The sequence below is a fragment of the Oryx dammah genome, unplaced genomic scaffold (genome assembly GCF_014754425.2).
Source record: "Oryx dammah isolate SB20612 unplaced genomic scaffold, SCBI_Odam_1.1 HiC_scaffold_13, whole genome shotgun sequence".
NCBI lineage: Eukaryota > Metazoa > Chordata > Mammalia > Artiodactyla > Bovidae > Oryx > Oryx dammah.
In genome coordinates, this window is record NW_024070197.1 from 21,952,946 (window position 1) to 21,974,350 (window position 21,405).

A 21,405-nucleotide genomic window follows, 5' to 3' on the forward strand; every position below is an offset into this window, starting at 1 on the left:
TCTACTGTTCTAAAGTCTGAAGAAAAAAAACCTGAAGTTAAAATATATATATTTTTTTTCCTTTAAGAGAGGGTAAGAGCTCAATTGGATAAAACCATCCAAGTTCCCTTACCGAGGTAACAATTCAAGCCTCTAAATTTCAAAGATGTGAAAACACAGACTCATGGTCTTTTATGGAGGAGTCTCAGAACTGAAACACAGTTAATGCTGTTTCAGAAATCAGTCAACTGAGAATATGAAGAATTTCTTTACTTCCTGCTGAAACTGAAGGACAGATCACGAAGCTTAGACTGTATTTATATGTGCTCAGTGTTCTTACACAGATGATTTTAAGCATCTAATAAAATGTGTAGGCTAAAGTAAGATGCATTTTAAGATCTTACTCTATCAAAAGCAGGTAATGGGGAAAACTAATTTTTCTCAAAATGGGTCTGAAAACATCTTTATTTTCAGAGTTTGTATCAGCTGAATAGTAAGTAAGAACCAAAATTAATTAGAATAATTAAACTGTAGTATTTTTTTGCTATAATGTTTTTATCTGTTAAATCCCTTTTTGGGAAGTAGATTACTTTTCCTACCAATGTCAATTGCCATAAAAACTAAGCAGATATGTGTAAGCTCTGCAAACCACTCTCCTTGCCAATGACACTGAAGTACACTGAGTCAAAGCAATTATTCTGCTAAATAAAGATAAGAATGAGGACAATCAGTCTTACCTTATAGCACAGATACAGCAGTATTAATATCGGTATTGAATATCGCATTATACATATCTATATAAGAAAGACATTATTTAGATTACAAGTATTTGGAATAGTTTTACTTTATATTTTTGCTTTGTAAATATATTATTTAAAAATATATATATATAACCTAACAGGGCATGAATCTCCAATAGGAGAAAAAAACTGAGTCAATCATTTGTAAAGTATTTGTAGCTTCCACCATATTGCCACCTAGTGAATTTATAGGGCAGAACAACCCAGAACTGCACTTATGGGCTATTAATCATTACCATATTCTTATTAGTAATTATGTACATATTATATATTATAGTAATTAACAATAATAATAGTGATAACTCTAGATAATGGGATTACTGGTAATTTTTAATATTCCTTTTTGTGCTTTTCAGTATTTCCAAATTCTGTATTATGAACATATCTAACTATGAAAAAAAATTAGAAAATAAAACTAAAATTAAGCACAAAATTATTTTAAAATAATTCCTTATAATGCAGGGAACCCAAAGCTGGTCCTCTGTGACAACCTGGAGGGATAGGAGGGAGGGGGGAGGGGGGAGGGGGGGCTCAGGAAGGAGGGGACACATGTATACCTGTGTCCAATTCATGTTGATGAATAGCAGTGTCCATCACAATATTGTAAAGTGATTATCCTCCAATTAAAATAAACAAATTAAAAAAAATCATAATATATCAATTATTTTAGTTTTAAAGTTTAGTATCCATTTTATCAAACTGATACTTAGACAACTCTTGGGAAAACAAATTGATAATGAAAGAAATACTGAAAGTCATAAAAATGAAATGGAAAAAGAGATAGCACTGACCCTCTTTGGGTTATAAAGATGGATCAACTTCAGAAGTAACTCCCATATTTCAGGGCTGCATAGGCCAAATGACGCAAATACACACATATGGGATGTCCAGAGGTACTTCATTCTATAAGGACACAGGCAGGCAAAGGTCAGCAGTGCTAACTGTATAGAAGCTGTAAAGGCAGCTATATTATTTGTGATCACAGAACTTACTAAAACTATGCAGAAACCAACTGCCAAGGTGTTAGTTATTAATTCCATTGCTTTTTGAGAATGATCGTATAAGTAAAAATAGAGGAACATTTGGTAATTAGAACTGGTTTATAAATGGTATTTTGTACTGGGAGAAGACAGTAAATAAGGATATTTTTATGGTAACCATAATCATTAAAGAAGATGATTGTCAGTTTCCAAATTACATTGCTAAACTATGTCAGGTAAAGAGTGGTCATAAAGAAATAAATAGATAAGACAAAAATACCTCATTGTACTCAATGCCAAGAATCCAAACAGAATCGTATGTATTAAATTGTAGGCAGTTTCTGGTTTCAGGCCAATTGTGTACTTTCCCATTTTACACATGGACTGCTGATTGGTAGAATCACTGGATAAAACAGCACATATAAAAAATTAGTTCTTAATTTTAATTCAGCTAAATCTTTGTTAAAGAAGAAGATACAAGAAAGCTATGCCTTCATATATTTAGAAATATTTTATTTCCCTAAAATAAAGTGAACAGCTCTGATCAGTTTTGAATTTATGAGGCCAAAACTGTCATAATTATTAGAGTACCTAAAATTGCATAAATTTCATTTTGATTTAAACAAAACCTTAAAGTCCTTCAATCTCTTCAATTGTAAGAGACAGCAAAAAATTTTGCAATCACTAAAACTATAAGAGATCTTCAGAGGTGTTGTAGTACTCATATTTTTCTAGTTTTTACAAATAAGAAATAAAAGTATATCCATAAACTTGGAACTCAGTAGTTTTATGAACCAATGATCACATTCTTAACCTATCACCATATCTCATTACATATGTCTAACATGATTTTTAAAATCAAATATGGCTACATTAAAATGATTGTACCCATAAAATTAACAATAATCCTTTAACATCACCTAACACCCAGTTCATGTTCTAGTATCTATATTTGTTATGATAGCTTTTTTCAGGTAGTTTCTTTGAATCAGGATCCAAAGCTTTCATACTGCATTTCAGTAATGTCTCTTTTAAATTTTCTTTCAACCAACAGAATTACTCCCCACTCCCGACTTTTTAAGGGCATTTACTTGTTGAAGAAAATGTATCATTTGTCCTATAACTATTCCCATCTTCTGGATTTGGCTGATTGTCTCCTTGTGGTGCCATTTAATATAATTCTCTATTCTCATATTTTTGATAAACTTTTAACTAGATCTAGAGGTTAATTATCAGAGTCAAGTTCATTTATTTTGGCAAGTACACTTCATGAGGGTACAACGTATTCCATACTGCATCAAGTAGGAAAGTATGTACTGTCTGGTTATTCCTACTTGAGTGATACTGAGATGGATGAGTGCGTTCAGATTTGCACAATTTGTTGTCAACGGGAAAAGGAAACAACAAGTAATGGCTGCCAGCTTAGGATAAAAATAATACTTCCATAAAGGCTCCACTTATCCTTCATACAAATCCAGGAGGCTTGGATATGTACAATGCTTCTGTATAACTATTATACTTAAGAAAATGAAAATGACACTCTATGATAAATTTCACCACTGGTGATATTCTTTACCTAAACGTTATGTATCACAACCCAAACTCTGGCTTCCAGTGACACTAAAAGATTACTCCAGACAAGAACATATAGTTTCATGCTCCCTTAATACTTGGGAGAATTCTGCAACACCTCTCCCAGTCCCTGCAACTGAGCTAGAATGCTCAATTAATTCTGCGAATATAGAACAGGGCGCCCCTTTCAGTTGTATACTGCACACTAATGTAGACGTGCTGTATAAACATAATAGTACCATCCTTCCTAGCACCAGAAGGCAGGAATACTTTAAATACTTGGCGTTGACAGTATTTCCTTCAAATTACTTAGACATTAATTCACATTAAGACACTGTAATTCTTTAGAGACTTTAATTAATGTCGTGCTTTCCTCTAATCAAGTCCTAATATCCCTACCTGGTAGATGAAGATGCTCTAAAACCTTTATCTATAATCATATACCAAATCAGCTTCCCGGGACGGCTCACAGATTCACACTGAGCATGGCAGACATTTTCACACAACACTGCAGGCCAACGGAACCTCCTGCTTTGCATGCAGTCTAGAGTCCTGTCGACACTTGATGTGTCTGGAATAATATTAAATTACACTGTCTAGAATAATTTCCATCTATTTTCACAGGGCTAAATTTTTATCTTGGGCTCAGTATAAAAAGAACACTTCTGAAAGATACTAAAATAGTTTATAGTCAATGAAATATCTTCATGGTTCAATGTTGCTTCATTCTTAATAATCATAAAACACCTCAGCTGAGCTGGGCTCACTGTAATGACTTTCTCCCAGCCAACTCTTGGTGGCTGTGAATCAGCTCACCAGCACCTTAATTGGCAAGGTAACTACACAGAAAAAGGGCTTCCTTCTGGGCTTCATTACATTTTCACAAATGACAGTAGCTTCAACTTCTTACACTTAATTTTCTTTCAATTTAACATGGATAGTAAATGCAAAAACCTCCATCAGCTTGATAGGTAGGTATTCCATAAGGTTTTAAAAAGTCTTCATTCTCCCTGACTTTTTCTTTTAAGTAGGTTAGCAGATTGCTACGTTTAAAAAAAACTGTCAATTAATACCTTAAGACTTTTAGTAGACGCTAATAATTATGGTCCATTCCAACTTCATAAGCCCTTAAACAAGATGCAACAAAACAAACAATGGTTTGTAAATCAATAATAATACCTGCTGCCGCTGCTGCTGTGGCTAAGTCGCTTCAGTTGTGTCCAACTCTGTGCAACCCCATAGATGGCAGACCACTAGGCTTCCCGGTCCCTGGGATTCTCCAGGCAAGAACACTGGAGTGGGTTGCCATTTCCTTCTCCAATGCATGAAAGTGAAAAGTGAAAGTGAAGGTGCTCAGTCGTGTCCGACTCTTCATGACCCCCTGGACTGCAGCCTACCAGGCTCCTACATCCATGGGATTTTCCAGGCGAGAGTACTGGAGTGGGGTGCCATTGCCTTCTCTGAATAATACCTGATAATGATAGCTAAAACCAACAAAATACTCTATGCACAAGGCACTAAGTACTTTATGTAATTTTAACTTATTTCTCACAAAGTCTTGATGGGTAAATACTCTTCGTGCCCTCATTCTATAGAAAGGGGAATGGAAATATGGAAAGGTTATGTAACTGGCTCAAAGATCACATCATTCCCAAGTGCGTGGGCCAGGACTTCAACACAGACCTGGGTGCATGGCAACCATGACTATTTACAGTCTCTTCACTGTTCCACTATTTACAGTCTCTTCACTGTTCCACCCGTAACAACTGAGAGTAGAGTCCATGCTAACTTGGGCATGTTCTCCTTTTAAGATGACTGTACTCTGCTCTGTATCTAATCCTTCGATTTCCAATTTAGCAATTTTTCTGCAACAAAGAACAAGGTCATTAAAGCACAAAACTAGATTTCTGAAATATGCCATACCTGAGATTACGGAAGGCCACAGCTAATGCTGCAATCACTGTGATGGACAGAACAAATATATAAGCATAAAAAAGCAGAGTATCTGAAAGTCTTTCAAATGTATTAAAAGGTAGAAGGCCAAATGCTTCTTCACACAGGTATAGGTTTGCATCAAAATCTCTAGGAGATAAAAGGAAAGCAAAGTACTTAATTCAATACAAGATAAGTAAACCTCACATTTTTCCTCAAAACAAGCCTGAAATTAAAATAACTGATAACTTACATTTTAAAGACTCTGCTGATTTAATGTTAAAAACAAACACAGACTTTAAATTTAATCATACCTTGTTGCTCCAAATCCAAATTTTGCCTTAAGAAATTTAAATATGTGTTCATCTGACTTAAGGTTAAGAATTTTCTGTCAGGGAGGGAGAAAACAAAAATTGCTAATTAGTTCCTTATACATGGTTTTCTGATCATTTCCCATTGAATACACTTATTCAATGTCCCATTTCATAGGACTGTATGTGTATATGTATAAAATTAGTAAATGTTCAAAACAATTCTTAGAATCAAGAAATTCGAAAGCTGAGATTTTCTTTTCTTTTTTTAAAAAAAAATTTTTTTTAATGAAGTATGGTTGATTTACAATGTTGTGTTAGTTTCTGGTATACAGCAAAGTGACTCTGTTATACATACATATATTTGTTTCCATTATGATTTGCTACAGGATATTGAATATAGTTCCCTGTACTATATAGTAGGACCTTGTTATTTATCTGTTTTATATATAGTAGTGTGCATCTCAGAGTCGGACATGACTGAAGCGACTTAGTAGCAGCAGCATCAGTGTGCATCTACTAATCCCAAGCTCCTAATTTATCCTTCCCTGAACTCCTTTCCCCTTTGGTAACCATAAGCTTGTCTTCTATGTCTGTGAGTCTGTTTCTGTTTTGTAAATAAATTCATTTGTATCATATTTTAGATTCCACATGTAAGTGATGTGCAATACTTGTCTGTCTCTGTCCGATTTACTTCACTTAGTATGATAATCTCTAGATCCATCCATGTTGCTGCAGATGGCATTATTTTATTCAAAAGCTGAGCTTTTCAAACTCCCTTTCTTCCTGTTTTTTTTTTTTTTAGCAGAATCACTTTTGCAAACAAAATCTAGGCTTAAGTTCAATATGCAAAATAGATAAAAGATGAGGTTCTTTGGTTTCAGGGAAAGCAAGATGGCTGAAGCCCCAGTGAGTACAATTTTTTAAATCAGAAAACTGATAATATCATGATCTGAAACCTCAAACAGGAACATAGTCCACAAATCCTATTTTGCTGATACAAGACTCATTCACTCAGAGATAATTCAAGACACAGCAGTAACCCTCAAGGGGTGAAGAGACAAATGCCAGTGTTTATCATTAATGAGTATAATTTTAATTCACATTATTTTATCTTTAATTTATGGCTTACAAAAATTCATATAACATAAATGGGTGAAGAAATTATATCAGAAGAAAAATGAAGATAGAAAAAAAATATGATTAATGCAGAACTGAGGTTGGTACATAAAATATATTCACTAGAGACGAGCCACAAATCTGGACTCAAGCATTCTAGCAGAAAATGCAAAGAAGGAAATAAAAGCCTTTATGCTACTCACAGGGTCATAAGATTAAAACAAACCAGTTGCTTAGAAGAGAGCCTTATGGTCTTAAAATTGAGACTCAAGAGAAATCTTGCCCATGGGTATATTAAAACAGTGAGCAGTCTCAAAGAGTATCTCTTCCTAACTCTTCTCATTAGGTGGCTGGCAGAATGTCAAGTGCAATTCAATAGACGTTATTTTGGGGGGAGTCAAAGAACAGCGGTCCAGATACGCAGCTCTCTCCTGATTCAATCCAGACACAGGTAACTGAACACCTAGAGTGGTGAAATGAACAGACTGCATAACTTTCAGCCAGTCTTTCAGAAATGCTGACTGTTCTGCTCAAATATGTTTTTGGTGAGTACTGACCGATAATGGCGTTTAAGGACACAGTGACAAGGACCTGGAGTAAAGGTGTGTAGTGTAGCTGGCTGAGTGAAGGGTCTTTTTTTCTTTCTTTGACAGTCAACAGACAGGGGGAGGGACTGCCACTCTCCTAGAGAAAGGGTCTGTCCTGGTCCAGCCTTCCCAGAGGGGTGAAATCCTCTCCATCAATCAATGTGGCTCTGATAATAAAGCTAGTTTTATTTATGAACTTAACCCAATAAAAATCATGTCCTTTTTTTTAGTACTATAGTACAGAAAACAATCTATAAAAAGTAGATTTTTTAAATTTAGAGAAATGCTTGTTAAATGCTTTTAAAGCTGAGTTTTTAAAAAAGTTTAATAAACTCAAAGGTGGGTTCAAAGTAGAACATGTTAAAGAGTGAATAGAAATCAGGACTAAAATAAAGAAAACAATCCTGTTACTGAAACAAAGGTAAAACTGAATCTGTTTAAAGTAAAACTATTAACTCTTCAGTAATGCTAAACTAAATATATCATTTTATTAACATACCTTAATAATGTTGTTGAGAAAAAGTGTCAAACATAAAACGACAAATAAATGTAACAATAGTTTCCCAAGTCTATTAAGGAAGTTTCCAGTTTTCAGATTTTTCTAGAAATTAAGAGAGTTAAGTTTTAATTTTTTAATATTCATTTAACTTCATAAACATTTAAAATGAGATTACTTAAAAGATTTAAAACATTGAGTCATGTAACATACAGAGAAAATATAACCTAATTTTCATGCAGTAACATTGCTTAAAATTTGTTATTTTCTAATAGTAAATGAATCACTTAATAATAAGCTCCATATGATAAAGAATGTAACCAAGTCCTTTCTGTTTTAAAGACCTCTTCAACCAGAGTATGGAGTCGGCTGCTGAGAAGGTACTCAGCTCATACTGACTGAAGAAATCTTTTGATGATTTATCCACTGATTTGTATGTCACAGACTATAACCCATTAAATAAAAATACCAGCATAAAAAATAAATTGTGCTCTTTGATATATAATCGTTTTATTGTAACATTCAAATAACTTTACAGATTATCAAATATAATAATATCTAAACAGTTCAAAGATGAGTGATAATTCATTTCTAATTAAGGTTAAAAGGATAAATGAGACGTACAGTTTCTAACAGTCAGCTAAAAGCCATTTATTAAAAACTTTGTGAGGATTTGCCATAGCAATTCTCACTCAAAAGACTAGTAAGAAAAAGGATTTAGTCTTCCCCAAATGGAAAACAAAACAGCTTCTTGATTTAAAAGTGATTATGAGAAATGTTTCTCATATGCTTATGAGACAGAGAATAGGCTTTGCAACATTATTAAGGACACGAGAACTAACTCAAATTTTATGTAAATTTAAGAAATTTTAATTGTATAATAAAGTCAAAGATCAGGTGAATGTCAAACATGTTATTCTAGTAAGTGTCCCAAGGTATTTATTTATTTGGAACCTCAAATTCTCAAAACTGTTAATTTTAACTGACTTAAAAATCAATAATAATAATAATAATAATATAATATGTAAGAATGAGGGCGAGTGGTGTTACTACTTCAAATAACAAGGTGTCCACCAACTTTAAAGACTGTGACAAACTTCCTACAAGCTATAGGTTCTTCTCACTCTTGAGTTCACACTTGAAAAGTTAACCTTTTTTTCTCTTTTATTTCAACTTTAAACCAATAGCATTCAAATAAGTATCTCTGGCTAATCCTGAATTTAATTAAGATTCCAATTTTTTAGGAAATAATAATGTCACAACAAAGGGATGAAGACATATCAGAGAGCTTGAAAACAAATGCTATACCATGCACTTCAAAAAAAAAAAATAATAATAATGCCCCTACTGTGATTTAGTGGGAGTTTGGTCATAAATTTTCCTTTGTATCCTATAAGAAGACATGGTCCAAACAAATACACATTTCTAAAAGTTTAAGGACAAAAAAAAAAAGGTCCTACCTGAAGTTTTCTTGCAATTAATACCGAAAGGTTAAAACTAATAAGCAATGATCCAAGAATCATGGAATTAAAAAACTGAAGCATGCAGACCAGGAGTAAACCTGTGAGCTGTATACCATATAGCCATGTCACCTGCAACAACCAAAGGTTAGATGATTAAACAGATTTTATCAGGGGACTCCCACATGCTGATGGGTTGGTCCCTAGCTGAATACATCTCTAGTTATAAATAATGCAGAAAACACACCTAGCTTCAAGTAATACAATCTAAGAAAGGAAAATACAACATTATACCTTTTAGTTATAGAACATTTTAAACTTTATAACATTAAAAAGAAAGGAAATATATGAAGTAGAGGAAGCAAACAATGGTACAAATAAATTCTAGAAATAGGCAAATGCTGTTAATAGCTTTCAATTTTCTTCTAAATTCCTTTACAGTTATGGTTTATAATATTTTATCCTATTCCAACAATCAATAATTTAATGTATACATTATTTCCCAATCTTCCCTAATGATGTTGAACATCTTCATGTGTTATTGAACCTTTATATATCTTCTCTGGAGAAATATCTATCTAAGCTTTTGCCTATATTTAACTATTGAAAGTACTGTAAGATTCTTTATATATCCTGGAAATCCCTTTTCAAACATGTGATTTGCAAATTTTGTCCCCCATTTTCTAAGCTGTCTTTTTACTTTCTTGGTGATATTCTTTGAAGTACAAAAGTTTTTAATTTTGATGAAGTCCAATCCATCAATTTTTTCTTCTTTTATATACTTGTGATTTTGTTGCTGTTGTTTAGTCGGTAAGTTGAGTCCGACTCTTTGTGACTCCCCGGGCTGCAGCACGTGACTCCTCTGTCCTCCACTATCTTACGGAGTTTCCTAAAGTTCATATCCATTAAGTCAGTGATGCTATCTAATATGTCGTCCTCTGTCAGCCTTTTCTTTTTTTGCCTTCAATCTTTCCCAGCACTAGAGTCTATTTTGGTGAGTCGGCTCTTTGCATTAGATTGTCAAAGTATTGGAGCTTAAATTTCAGTCCTTCCAATGAATATTTAGGGTTGATTTCCTGTAGGATTGACTGGTTTGATCTCCTTGCAGTCCAAGGGACTCTCAAGAGTCTTCTCTAGCATTACAATTTGAAAGCATAAATTCTTCAGTGCTCAGCATTCTTTACAGACCAACTCTCACATCCATGTGACTACTGGAAAAACCATAGCTTTGACTATACAGACCTTTGTTGGCAAAAGGATATTTCTGCTTTTTAATATGCTGTCTAGGTTTGTCATAGCTTTTCTTACAAGGAAAAAGTATCTCTCAATTTCACGGCTGCAGTCACTGTTCACAATGATTTTGGAACCCAAGAAAATAAAATCTGTCACTGCTTCCACTCCCTCCCCCACCTTCTATTTGCCCTGATGCCATGATCTTAGTTTTTTTGAATGTTGAATTTCAAGCCAGTGTTTTCATTTTCCTCTTTGATCCTCATCAGTTCAGTTCACTTCAGTTGCTCAGTCGTGTCCAACTCTGCGACCCCATTGACTGCAGAACGCCAGGCCTCCCTGTCCATCACCAACTCCTGGAGTTTACCCAAACCCATGATCCTCATCAGGATGCTCTCTATTTCCTCTACACTTTCTACCGTTACAGTAGTATCATCTGCATATCTGAGGCTGCTGATATTTCTCCTGGAAAGCTTGTTTCCAGCTTGGGATTTAGCCAGCCCAGCATTTCACACGATGTCCTCTACATATAAGTTAAATAAATAGGGTGATAATAACAGGCTTGATGTATTCTTTTTCCAATATGAACCAGTTCATTGTTCCATGTCCAGTTTTAACTGCTGCTTCTTCACCTGCATACAGGTTTCTCAGGAGAAAGGTAAGGTGGTCTGGTATACAGTCAAAGGCAAGCCATTCAATATCACAGTAATCCAAGTCTATGCCTCAACCAGTAATGCTGAAGAAGCTGAAGTTGAACAGTTCTATGAAGACCTACAAGACATTCTGGATCTAATACCCAAAAAAGATGTCCTTTTCATCACAGGGGACTGGAATGCAAAAGCAGGAAGTCAAGAGATATCTAGAGTAACAAGCAAGTTTGGCCTTAAAGTACAAAATGAAACAGGGCAAAGCCTAACAGAGTTTTGCCAAAAGAACACACTGGTCATAGCGAACACACTGGTCATAGCAACACCCTCTTCCAACAATATAAGAGATGACTCTACACATAAACATCACCAGATAGTCAATACCAAAATCAGATTGATTATATTCTTTGTAATTGAAAATGGACAAGCTCTATACAGTCAGGAAAAACAAGACTGGGAGCTGACTGTGGCTCAGATCATGAACTCCTTATTGCAAAATTCAGACTTAAATTGAAGAAAGTAGGGAAAACCACCAGACCATTCAGGTATGGCCTAAATCAAATCCCCTACAATTATACAGTGGAAGTGACACATAGATAGTCGATTCAAGGGATTAGATCTGAAAGAATGCCTGAAGAACTATGGACGGAGGTTCATTACACTGCACAGGAGGCAGTGATCAAAACCATCCCCGAGAAAAAGAAATGCAAAAAAGGCAAAATGGTTGTTTAAGGAACACTTACATATAGCTGAGAAAAGAAGAGAAGTGAAAGGCGAAGGAGAAAAGATATATCCAACTAAATGCAAAGTTCCAGAGAACCGCAAGGAGAAATAAGAAAGCCTTCCTAAGTGAACAATGCAGAGATATAGAGGAAAACAATAGAATGGGAAAGACTAGAGATCCCTTCAAGAAAATCAGAGATCCCAAGGGAATATTTCATGCAAAGATGGGCACAATAAAGGACAGAAATGGTATGGACTTAAAAGAAGCAGAAAATATTAAGAAGAGGTGGCAAAAATATACAGAACTATACAAAAAAGATTTTAATGACCCAGATAACCATGATGGAATGATCACTCTCTTAGAGCCAGACATCCTGGAGTGTGAAGTCAAGTGGGTCTAAGGAACCAGCACTACGAACAAAGCTAGTGGAGGTGATGGAATTCCAGTTGAGCTACTTCAAACCCTAAAAGATGATGCTGTTAAAGTGCTGTACTCAATATGCCAGCAAATTTGGAAAACTCAGCAGTGGCCAGAGGACTGGAAAAGGTCAGTTATCATTCCAATCCCAAAGAAAGGCAATGCCAAAGAATGTCTAATTACTGCACAACAGCACTCATTTCACAAGTGAGCAAAGTCAAGCTCAAAATCCTCCAAGCTCGGTTTCAGCAGTACATAAACTGAGAACTTCCAGATGTACAAGCTGGATTTAGAAAAGGCAGAGGAACCAGAGATCAAATTGCCAGCATACACTAGATCATAGAAAAAGCAAAGTAATTCCAAAAAACATCTACTTCTGGTTCACTGACTACACTAAAGTCTTTGTGTGGATTGCAACAAAGTGTGTGAAATTCTTAAAAGGTGGGAATACCTGACCACCTTACCTGCTTCCTGAAAAATATGTATGCAGGTCAAGAAGCAACAGTTAGAACTGAAGATGGAACAAGGGACTGGTTCAAACTTGGGAAAGGAGCATATCAAGGTTGTATATTGTTGCCCTGTTTATTTAACTTATAGGCAGAGTACATCATGTGAAATGCCGGGCTGGATGAAGCACAAACTAGAATCAAGATTGCAGGGAGAAATATCAATAACCTCAGATATGCAGATGACACCACCCTTATGGCAGAAAGCGAAGAGGAACTAAAGAGCCTGTTGATGGAGGTGAAAGAGGAGAGTGAAAAAACTGGCTTAAAACTCAACTTTCAAAAAACTAAGATCACGATATCTGGTCCCATCCCTTGATGGCATATAGATGGGGAAACAATGCAAACAGTAACAGACTTTATTTTCTTGGGCTCCAAAATCACTGCAGATGGTAACTGCAGCCATGAAATTAAAGGACACTTGCTCCTTGGAAGAAAAGCAATGACAAACCTAGACAGCATATTAAAAAGCAGAGACATTAATTTGCCGACAAAGGTCCATCTAGTCAAAGCTATGGTTTTTCTAGCAGTCATGTATGGACATGAGAATTGGACTATAAAGAAGGCTGAGCACGTGTTTTTGAACTGTAATGTTAGGGAAAACTTTTGAGAGCCTCTTGTACTGCAAGGAGATCAAGTCAGTCCATCCTAAAGAAACCAACTCTGGATATTCATTGGAAGGACTGATGCTGAAGCTGAAGCTCCAATCCTTTGGCCACCTGAGGCAAAGAGGTGACTTACTGGAAAAGACCTTGATGCTGGGAAAGACTGAAGGCAGTCAGAGAAGGGGATGACAGAGGATGAGATGGTTGGATGGCATCACTGACACAAGCTCTGGGAGATGGTGAAGGACAGGGAAGCCTGGCATACTGCAGTCCATGGGGTTGGAAAGAGTCATACATGACTGGGTGACTGAACAAGAGAGCAGATTAAAGACAGAGACATCATTTTGCCGACAAAGGTCTGAACAGTAAAAACTATGGTTTTTCCAGTAGCCATGTACGGATTGTGAGAGTTGGACCATAAAGAAAGCTGAGGGCCAAAGAATTAATGTGTTTGAATTCTGGTGCTAGAGAAGATTCTTGAGAGTCCCTTGGACAGCAAAAGATCAAAGCAGTCAATCCTAAAGGAAATAAACCCTGAATATTCTTTGGACTAAAGCTGAAGCTCCAGTACTTTGGCCACCTGATGTGAAGAGTCAACTCACTGGAAAAGACCCTGATGTTGAGAAAGATTGAGGGCCAGGGTGCCTGTTCAGGTGCCAAATGTTGTGACCAGCCCAACAACAAACCGACCTGAAGGAAGAGTGCCACAAAGAATAAAGAAAAAGAAGACTCAGGGGTCTGATGCCATTCGCAGGCAAAAGCCCAGATCCTAGTCCTTGCATGCCTTTTATTGTTAACTTCTACTTCCTTGTTTGTGCTCTAGAGACATCTGTTCTTTACAATCTCAGACTGGGGATAAAGATATACAATGCACGGTCCACAATGTCAAGCCTTCAGGCCTTTCATGACTTTGTTTAGCTCTTTGGTTAGTGACAACCTTTCTCAGCAATGCCCTCAAGGCTCTGGTTATGGTTTTCCATCAGTCACACCAATACTTCAACATCTTGTTTTCAAGATGTCTTTCCATGATATACGTTTTACTGCTCCCAGCCCTTCCTCTGGGGGTGAGGAGAAAGTCATTCTTTTTCAAAGAAGCCATGTTAATTATAGTACAAGCCTGTGCATAGCATATTCCCTACATAGGAAAAGGGGATGAACAAAGGAGGAGATGGTTGGAAGGCATCACCAACTCAATGGGCATGAGTTTGAGCAAACTCTGGGAGATAGTGAAGGACAGGGAGGCCTGACATGCTGCAGTCCATGGTATTGCAAAGAGTTAGACACAACTTAGTAACTGAACAACAAAAAGTTGACAGCTTGGTTATAACTGAGATTTTTTTTCCTCTTTGTAAGTAAGTATGTAAGTATGTAGTGCTGCACATTTCTGTTAGTGCTGCTCTAGGTGCACCCCAAAAGGCTTGATGTCTTGCATTTTGGTTGTCTCTGAATTCACTGTTTTCTCAAGGCTGCCTTTTTGTCCCATAGATTATTTAGAAGTGCACTATTTAGTTTCCAAGTTTGGAAAGTTTCCTACCTTTTTGTATGATTTCTAGTTTGAACCCATTGATTCAATCCACTGGGTATTCTGCTGTTGTTGGGTGGGGTGTTGTATAAACGTTAGTTAGATCCTGTTGGTTGATGGTATTGTTCAGTGCTATATCCTCAATGATTTCTGTCTGGTTCTCAATTGTTGAGAGAGGGTTGCTGATGTCCTCAACCCTGTTTGTAGGTTTGTCTATTTCTCCTCTTAGTTCTGTCAGTTTCTATTTCATATATACTGTGGCACTGTTGTTTAGGACATATGCATTTAGAGTTCTCATGTCTTCTTGGTAGATGAATTCTTTTTTCAATATACAGTATTCTGGTAATTTCCTTTGTTCTCATGCCTACTTTATCTGATATTAATATAGCCACTCCTACTTTTTTTGGTTAATATTTGCAATGGTGTTATGTTTTCCAACTCTTTTAGTTTCATTCTTCCTATATTGTTTGTTTTGTGTGAAGTGAATTTCTTATGGAAAACATTTTGGTTGTGTGTTTTTAATCTGCTTTAACCCATCTCTGTCTTCAAGTTTTTGTATTTCATTGCCCTGTGTGTGTTAGTAGCTATGTGTGTGTTAATAGCTCAGTTGTCTCCGACTCTTTGTGACCCCATGGACTGTAGCTCACCAGGCTCTTCTCACCATGGAATTCTCCAGGCCAGAATACTGGAGTGGTATGCCATTCCCTCCTCCAGGGCATCTTCTCAACCTGGGGACTGAACCCAGGCTTCCTGCACTGCAGGCAGACTCTTTACCATCTGAGCCACCAGGGAAGCCCTAAATAATTACTGCTGTGCTAGATCTTAAAATCTGTCATTTTATCATTTGCTCTTTGTTCACTCTGTTTTCCATTTGTTTTCTCTTTTCTGCCTTCCTGTGGGTTACTTGAACATTCTTTGAATTCTATTTTTACTTATTTATAGTATTTCTGAAGTTATCTCTTTGTACAGGTTTTTAGTGGCTGTTCTGGATTATTACATTATACATTCTAACTTATTCTAGTCTACTGGTGTAGACATTTTATCAGTTTGAATCAAGTCTAGAAATTTTACCTCAATTTAAATCCCTTTACTTTTCTCATTTACAACTGTCTTAAATATTTCCTCTACATAGAGAACCATAGGCAATATTAGTAACTTTTGCTTCAGCTATCAAACATAATTTAGAATGCTCAAGATGAGACAAGTTTATTATACTTAATTCATATTTTTAAATTAAGTATAACTCAAAATTAAGGGAGCTACCCACTCCAGTATTCAGTATTCTGGCCTGGAGAATTCTATGGACAGAGGAGCCTGGTAGGCTACAGTCCATGAGGTTGCAAAGAGCTGGACATGCCTGAGCAACTTTCACAAAACAAACTTGCTTCATCTGGTTCCAAATTGGGAAAGGAGCACCACATGGCTGTATCTTGCCACCCTCCTTATTTAATTTATATGCAGAGTACATCATGCAAAATGTTGGGCTGGATGAAGCACAAGCTGGAATCAAGATTGCAGGGAGAAATATCAATAACCTCAGATATGCAAATGACACCACTCTTATGGCAGAAAGCAAAGAGGAACTAAAGAGCCTCTTGATGACAGTGAAAGAGGAGAGTGAAAACGCTGGCTTAAACCTCAACTTTCAAAAAACTAAGATCATGGCATCAGTTCCCATCACTTCATGGCAAATAGATGGGGAAACCATGGAAACAGTGACAGACGTTATTTTCTTGGGCTCCAAACTCACTGCAGGTGGTGACTGCCATCATGAAATTAAAAGACACCGGCTCCTTGGAAGAAAAGCTATGACCAACCTAGACAGAATATTAAAAAGCAGAGATATTACTTTGCTGACAAAGGTTCATGCAGTCAAGGCTATGGTTTTTCCAGTAGTCATAAAGTTGAGCACTGAAGAATTGATGCTTTTGAACTGTGGTGTTGAAGACGACTCTTGAGAGTCCCTTGGACTACAAGGAGGTCAAGTTAGTCAATCCTAAAGAAAATCAGTCCTGAACATTCATTAGAAGGACTGATGATGAAGTTGAAGCTCCAATACTTTGACCATCTGATGAGAAGAACTGACTCCTTAGAAAAGACACTGATGCTGGGAAAGACTGAAGGCAGAAGGAGAAGGGAACATCAGAGGATTAATGGTTGGATGGCACCACCAACTTGATGGACATGAATCTGAGCAAGTTCCAGGAGTTGGTGATGGACAGGTAAGCCTGGTGTGCTGCAGTCCATGGGGTTGCAGAGTCAGACATGGCTGAATGACTGAAGTCAACTGAATTAATATTTTTATTTTTAATTGCCTTTTATTTGTTCTTGATGTCCCAACATTTCTCCTTTTATCACTTCCTTCTGTTTCAATAACTTCATTTACCGTTTTTTAAAAACAGTAGGTCTGTTGGTAAGAAATTCCATTAGTTTTCCTTCATCTGAGAATGTTTTGCTTTCTCTGTCTTTCCTGAAAGATATTTTAGCTGGGTATAAGACTCTGGGTCGACCGTTGTTTTCTTTCAGCACCATGGTTTCTGATGAGAAATTCACTGTCATTCAAATTGGCTTACCCCTATCAGTATCATTTTTCTCTGACTGATTTCACAGAAAAATCTTTAGTCTCCAGAAGTTTGATTAGGATGCATTTTGGCATTGATTTATTTGGTTTATATTATTCGACATTAGCTCAACTTCTTGATTCTGTAGGTTTTCCCAAATATGTAAAGTTTTTGATCATATCTTTAAAAATGTATTTTTTCACAAAGTTTTTTCCGGTTTAACACTCCTTCTCTCCTCTTGGGGTTCTGATTACATGGATTCAAGTTCTTGCTATGGTCCCACAGGTCTCTGAGGCTCTGTTCACTTTTTCCAGTCTATTTTCATGTCCAAATTAGTTAATTTCTAAATTGTCCTATCTTCAAGTTCACTGATTCTTTCCTCTGACCATTCCAGCCCACTGTAGAATTGATCTTCTGAGGTTTTTACTTTCATTATTGGAATTTTTCAGTTGTAAAATTTTCATTTGCTTCTTCTTACCTTTTAAATCTCAGTTGAGAGTTTCTGTTTTTTCTTTTGTTTCGAGTGCATCTGTCGTTGCTCAATGACACTGTCATGATGGCTGCTGTAAATTCCTTGTCAGATAATTCAACTTTTGTGTGTCTTGGTGTTGCCACCTGTCGATCCCTGTTCATTCAAGAGATTTTCCTGGTTCTTAGTTTAATAAATGACCTTCAATTGTACTGTAGGATATTACGGATCTTGGAACCTTCTGTAAACCTTCATTGTCAGCAGACCTCCTCTGATACCATCCCAGCCTCATACCACTGAGGAAAGAAGGATGTTGCCTCATTATTTCCAGATGAATCTGGCTGTCCAGGGTGCCCATTTGACCTCTGCTGACTTTTAAGGGGGTATCTCATTACTGCAAGGTGAGGATGTAAGTTTAGGCTCCCCAAAAGGCATCTGCTGACACCATCCTGGCAAAGAGGGGAAGGGATGTCTTATTACCAATAGTTAGAAGTTGGAGGTTCTCCGTGTGGCATTCATGCTTCACCTTTTTCTTGAGGCTTTTTTCCCCTCTGAATCCATTAGTATTTCCTGGTTGTTAACTACTCTAGTACTTAGTCTGAGATAAATACAACAAAGAGAAAATCGAGGAAACTCACTGTCATGTTTTTCTTTGATCTTGAGGTCTCGAGGCATAGTCTACTTTCTTTTCTCCACCTCTCAAAATCTTATGCTTGTTTTTTATATAATGTCTAGGGCTGCTTTTAACTGTACTTAGTAGGAGGAATAGGAGAAGGCAATGGCACCCCACTCCAGTACTCTTGCCTGGAAAATCCCATGGACGGAGGAGCCTGGTGGGCTGCAGTCCATGGGTCGCTAAGAGTCGGACACGACTGAGCGACTTCACTTTCACTTCTCACTTTCCTGCATTGGAGAAGGAAATGGCAACCCACTCCAGTGTTCTTGCCTGGAGAATCCCAGGGACGGGGGAGCCTGGTGGGCTGCCGTCTATGGGGTCACACAGGGTCGGACATGACTGAAGCGACTTAGCAGTAGCAGCAGCAGTAGGAGGAATAAGAAGTGTGTTTACTTCATTTCGTCTGGAAATTTATAGAGTATTTTTAAATTGCCTCCCAGGTATTAATCACTAATGTGTCTTGTTTTCATAATAGGTAATCTCTATTTTCTTAGTAATGGAACAGAATTACATGCTTAATAATAACATTTACTGTTCTATTTTATATTTTTAAATTCTGTACACATTTCTCACTGAAAACTTCACTTTTGATGGTAAGAGACTTTCCATCATCCATGAAAAGAAGATGACATGTACTGAAAAAGATAGTTTTTTATCACCACATCAGGCTCTGAATTTGTATTATCCTTTTCTGTATCAATTATTCTGACTCTTTCCCATGTGACATGATTAGAGATCATGATTCCAGTTTATGAAGAAACTAAGGCTCTTAAAGAGCTAGTTATTTTCAGAACTGATAGTAGCAACTTGGTATTATAAGCCAGGATCCTTTCATTATGATACTGTTCCTCCTTAAATTCTGATACTACTTCTAACACCAACAGAGTTTCAAATATGAAAAGTTCAGTGAAGTTCAGAACTGAATATAAAATAAATCAGCTGTATTATTCTTTAGTTTTGTGTATGTGCCAAAATAGTATCTTTTATTGTTTTCTATTAAAAAAAAAAAAGAAAGAAATGTTTATTATGGAAAATTCAAGAGATCTATAGAACAAAAAGAAAATAAGAGTACTAAGCACATTTTGTTGTTGTTTCGTTGCTAAGTCATATCTGACTCTTCTGTGACCCCATGGACTATAGCTCATGACTGTCCATGGGATTTCCCAGGCAAGAATACTAGAGTGGATTGTCATTTCCTTCCTCAGGGGATGTTCCCCACCCACGGATCAGATGACTGCTAATACTTTAATGTATATATTTCTGGAAACTTTCCTTTCTATATACACGTTTTACTTTTGAAAAAAAGGGAGAAGGAAAACTAATGGTTATATAACACTCTGTTACATAGTCAAGACATGTTTATTTAACAATACTCTATTGCTATTGACTTAGGTCATTTCCAGACTTTTCTTATTACAATACAACTAAAATGAACATCTTTGATTATTTCCTTATGATAAATTTCAAGAAGTGAAAGTCTGGTGAAAAGACAAACACATTTTCTTGGGCTTTTGATACTTACTGTAAAAATACACTAGAGAAAATTATATACTACAGAAAAACTTCATAGTTATATTTTCAAAATTGCTCATTATTTATTTATTTTTAAATTTCTTCCATTAATTAATTAATACATCAATTTATTTATGTTAAAGTGTACAGTGTTCTTTTGAATGTACTTGTTGGCAGGGGTGGGGGAATGATATGAAGACACCAACTGGCCTAGGAGTGTATGACAAGGAGAAATACAGAGGCATCTAGGCACTCCCTCCCCTTAACTTGCAAGTCTCCATGAGCAAAGTATAAAGAGTTAACAAAACAGGAAAGCCAATATAAACCGACAGGAATGGACTCAGCTTCATTTGTACATATAGCTTTTACAGGCACGTGGGTTCTATTATTATTATCCAGTATCACACATATACATATACACACGTATACATTCTAGCTTTCTTTTTTATCTTATCCACCTGCTTTTTTATCCACCTGCTTTCTTTTTTAATTTTTTCTAAATTTTTAAATTTTTATTTTATGTTGGAGTTTACTTAATTAACAATGATGTGTTGGCTATTAGGTGCCCAGCAAAGTGATTCAGTTATACCTATATCAGTATCCATTCTTTTTTGATTCTTTTCCCATTTATCCACTTGCTTTTTACTGTATTTTACCTTCATTATTTTGCTTTCTCACACTCCATCCAAATTCTATTCTTCATTTTTTGTCCAGCTCAAGCATCTCATTTCTGTGAAACCTTTTTAGCCTAAAAATAACTTTTCTCTTCTAGACTTCTATTGCTTATTATTACTACAAATTGACATCTATCTATATAGATAGAGAGATAGATATATAGATGTATATATTAGACATCTAATTGTATAGACATCTTCATTTCCCAAGTTAGACGGCAAACTCCCAATGGATGGGACAACATCTTATATGGGTTCCCACCTGTGTTTTTTGTGCTGACTGATTTTAATATTTCCTAATTCAGATTCAGTCAGTTTTCAAAGATTGCTACACCTCTTCTGACATGGAATATGGTGAGCTCAACTCCTCTATTAGATTATATTGCTGCCCTAGGTCTGGAGATAATATTTCATTGTACTTGGGAAATACTTAAGAATATTTACTTTATATACTTTACTTTACTTTATATACTTTAGAATAGTAACTATGAGCAACTTAAAATTATACACAATACATTATAACATATTTCTGCACATGACAAAAACCATGCAGTTAAATGGCAGCAGCACACACTGGGAGACAGACAACGGTTTCCTTCACATTTCCTTATTTCATAGGTGGCCTC

General features: G+C 36.2%; 1 protein-coding gene across 3 annotated transcripts in view; it reads right to left on the reverse strand.

The window, feature by feature from the left end:
• The window catches only part of DPY19L3 (dpy-19 like C-mannosyltransferase 3), a 77,915-nt gene that overhangs the window by 19,419 nt on the left and 37,091 nt on the right, over positions 1 to 21,405 (reverse strand). For all 3 annotated transcript variants that reach the window (XM_040253768.1, XM_040253770.1, XM_040253769.1), the window contains 7 exons: positions 9,237 to 9,368; positions 7,780 to 7,881; positions 5,578 to 5,651; positions 5,255 to 5,413; positions 2,040 to 2,162; positions 1,571 to 1,682; positions 717 to 773 (listed from right to left, as the gene is read on the reverse strand). In XM_040253768.1, the coding sequence (XP_040109702.1) occupies positions 717 to 773; positions 1,571 to 1,682; positions 2,040 to 2,162; positions 5,255 to 5,413; positions 5,578 to 5,651; positions 7,780 to 7,881; positions 9,237 to 9,368 (759 nt within the window). The remainder of the gene's footprint in view (positions 1 to 716; positions 774 to 1,570; positions 1,683 to 2,039; positions 2,163 to 5,254; positions 5,414 to 5,577; positions 5,652 to 7,779; positions 7,882 to 9,236; positions 9,369 to 21,405) is intronic.